This window comes from Apis dorsata, unplaced genomic scaffold (assembly GCF_000469605.1).
Source record: "Apis dorsata unplaced genomic scaffold, Apis dorsata 1.3 scaffold_552, whole genome shotgun sequence".
NCBI lineage: Eukaryota > Metazoa > Arthropoda > Insecta > Hymenoptera > Apidae > Apis > Apis dorsata.
Genome location: NW_006263768.1, coordinates 179,920 through 182,243, shown reverse-complemented (window position 1 = coordinate 182,243; position 2,324 = coordinate 179,920). Strand labels below are relative to the sequence as shown.

The window sequence follows — 2,324 nt, the reverse complement described above, 5'->3', positions numbered from 1 at the left end:
CCGCGAATGAAACCGTTTGTTTCCCTCTGCTTCAGGCCCGTGGGAGTCTGGGGGAAGATCGTGGGCTCTTTGTGCGCGATCGCTGGTGTGTTGACGATCGCCCTGCCTGTGCCCGTCATTGTCTCCAACTTCAACTACTTCTATCATCGTGAGACTGACCAGGAAGAGATGCAGTCGCAGAACTTCAATCACGTGACCAGCTGCCCGTATCTTCCTGGTACGAGTTCGTATTTCGTATTTTCTTCGACACTATTTCCTAACCTAAAAAAGAATTTCACTATACAGTACGTAGTAATGCATCCTGGCCACAGCACGATGTGTCGCTTAATGAACAAAATTGATAAATTTGAAATATGTTATGAAAAAATTTGTGTGAATCATGAAATATTAGTAACAAAAAAATGTAGTTTGTAATTGTTGTTCATTGCTTTATATTTGCTTTCATTTCAATTATAATATTATTCTATTATATTAAAAATTATATAATTTACAAATTTAGTTTTAGTTAGAACACTCGTGTTACGATTTAGACTGATTAGCCAACTTGCAAAGCGGATTAGATTAGATAGATTAGGTTACATTAGATTAAGTTGACTCAGATATATTAAGAATTCTGTCTCGATATGAGGTAAAATAAATTGAAATCATGTTTTTTCTTACTTTATATTCTGATCAAAATTTTACTTCACAAGTTGCCCATTCTAATCCCTCATTAAAAGTGTCTTTTACGAAGAGAAACTGTCAAACTGTGTCAAACTGTATTATCTTCTCTCTCTCTCTCTCTCTCTCTCTCTCTCTTACCTTATGTCGAAACAAAATTCTTGACATAGATCCTGCTTCACAAGTTGGTCAGTTTCAGTTCTGTGGTTAGGATATAAGATACTACTTAGACAAGTTTCTTACGAACTATGTTCGATAGTTTATTCGCGAAGAATATTGCTAACAGGTAGTAAAGCCAACAACTTTATTAACTTGCAAGAGAAAATTTCGGTCAAGACGAAAGATATTTCTATATATGTCTACAGTTTCCAAACTTCGTGGTTGTAGGATTAAACACGTGTTGTGTGTTGCTCGATTGTTATCTATGCCGATAAACTACACCGATTAATGTTACTCCGTGAAAGAATTTGAATTTTAAAAAAGGGAGGTTTTTTAACGGGACAAAGTGTTGTTTGCCAGAGACATCAGTCATGGGTCACGAAGGCTTCCAACGTCCTGTGTCGCGTGCAAAAATCTTTCTTCCCGTGTAATTTAATAATTCGGTATTCGTCGCCTAACAACATACTTGGTAAACGCAGCTCTTATAATTCACGCAAAACGTTATTTACAGAAGGGATTTAGTAATCTGTTTGCAAAATCTGAAGTGAAAAGATTCCTTAGTTGTTAGATGGAATGATTTGAAATCGATTCGTTCGATGAAAAGATATAAATACATAGAAAAAGAGATTAGAAGGGTTGCATTAACAATTCTCAAGATTTATCAATAGTATAGACTGGGGTAGTTATTGTTGTTTTTGTTAAATAGAAAATACAATGTGCCAACACATAATATTAGATTCAAATCGATTTAAAGACAATTTATGATCAATCATAAAATGGAAAAGTTATTATATAATTAATAATAATTTAATTTTTATGAATAGAGAAGTAAGTGGGATAAAACGAGATAAAACGAGAATAGAACAAGATAGGTGTTATTGTTTTTATAAAATAAGAAATATAGTATAGAAATAACATATAATATCAGGTTCAGATCGATTTAAAGATTTTTTTTTTGTAAATAAAAAAAGTTATATGTGATTAAGAATCCTCAAGATTTGCATTTTTTTTCAAATGACAAATTAGTGAATATGAAATCAACTCACAATAATAGATTCAAATTAATTTCGATAGTTTGTAACCAATTAAGGAATTCATGACATTAATTTGCTTTTGGATTTTTATTTACAAAAAAATTTATTATTAAAGAATGACCAAAGATAGTAAATAAAGGATAGACCAAATTAATCTTATATAAAATATTTTACTTCTTTCTTTTATTATTTCTCAAATATCTACAAAAAAATTTATTTGACGTAATAAATGTATAGACAAATATTAAGACAAAAACAATGAACAATATAGAAAGAATTTAAAACAAAAGAATATTTTTTAAAAAAAGCACAAACTACATTCATAGCACAGTGTAAAAAAAATTACAATGCGAATTTTTTTGTCTATAAAAAAAATTTTTAATTTCATAATTATAGAATTTATCTAGCTTAAGAATAGGACAAAACGAAATTTTAATAATCTTGAAAGATCTTATTCTCATTAATAATTAT

General features: G+C 30.1%; 1 protein-coding gene across 2 annotated transcripts in view; it reads left to right on the top strand.

Annotated features, from left to right (window-relative positions):
• The window catches only part of LOC102670948 (potassium voltage-gated channel protein Shaker), a 118,787-nt gene that overhangs the window by 112,822 nt on the left and 3,641 nt on the right, over window positions 1-2,324 (top strand). For both annotated transcript variants that reach the window (XM_006620853.2, XM_031512996.1), the window contains exon 6: window positions 36-217. In XM_006620853.2, the coding sequence (XP_006620916.1) occupies window positions 36-217 (182 nt within the window). The remainder of the gene's footprint in view (window positions 1-35; window positions 218-2,324) is intronic.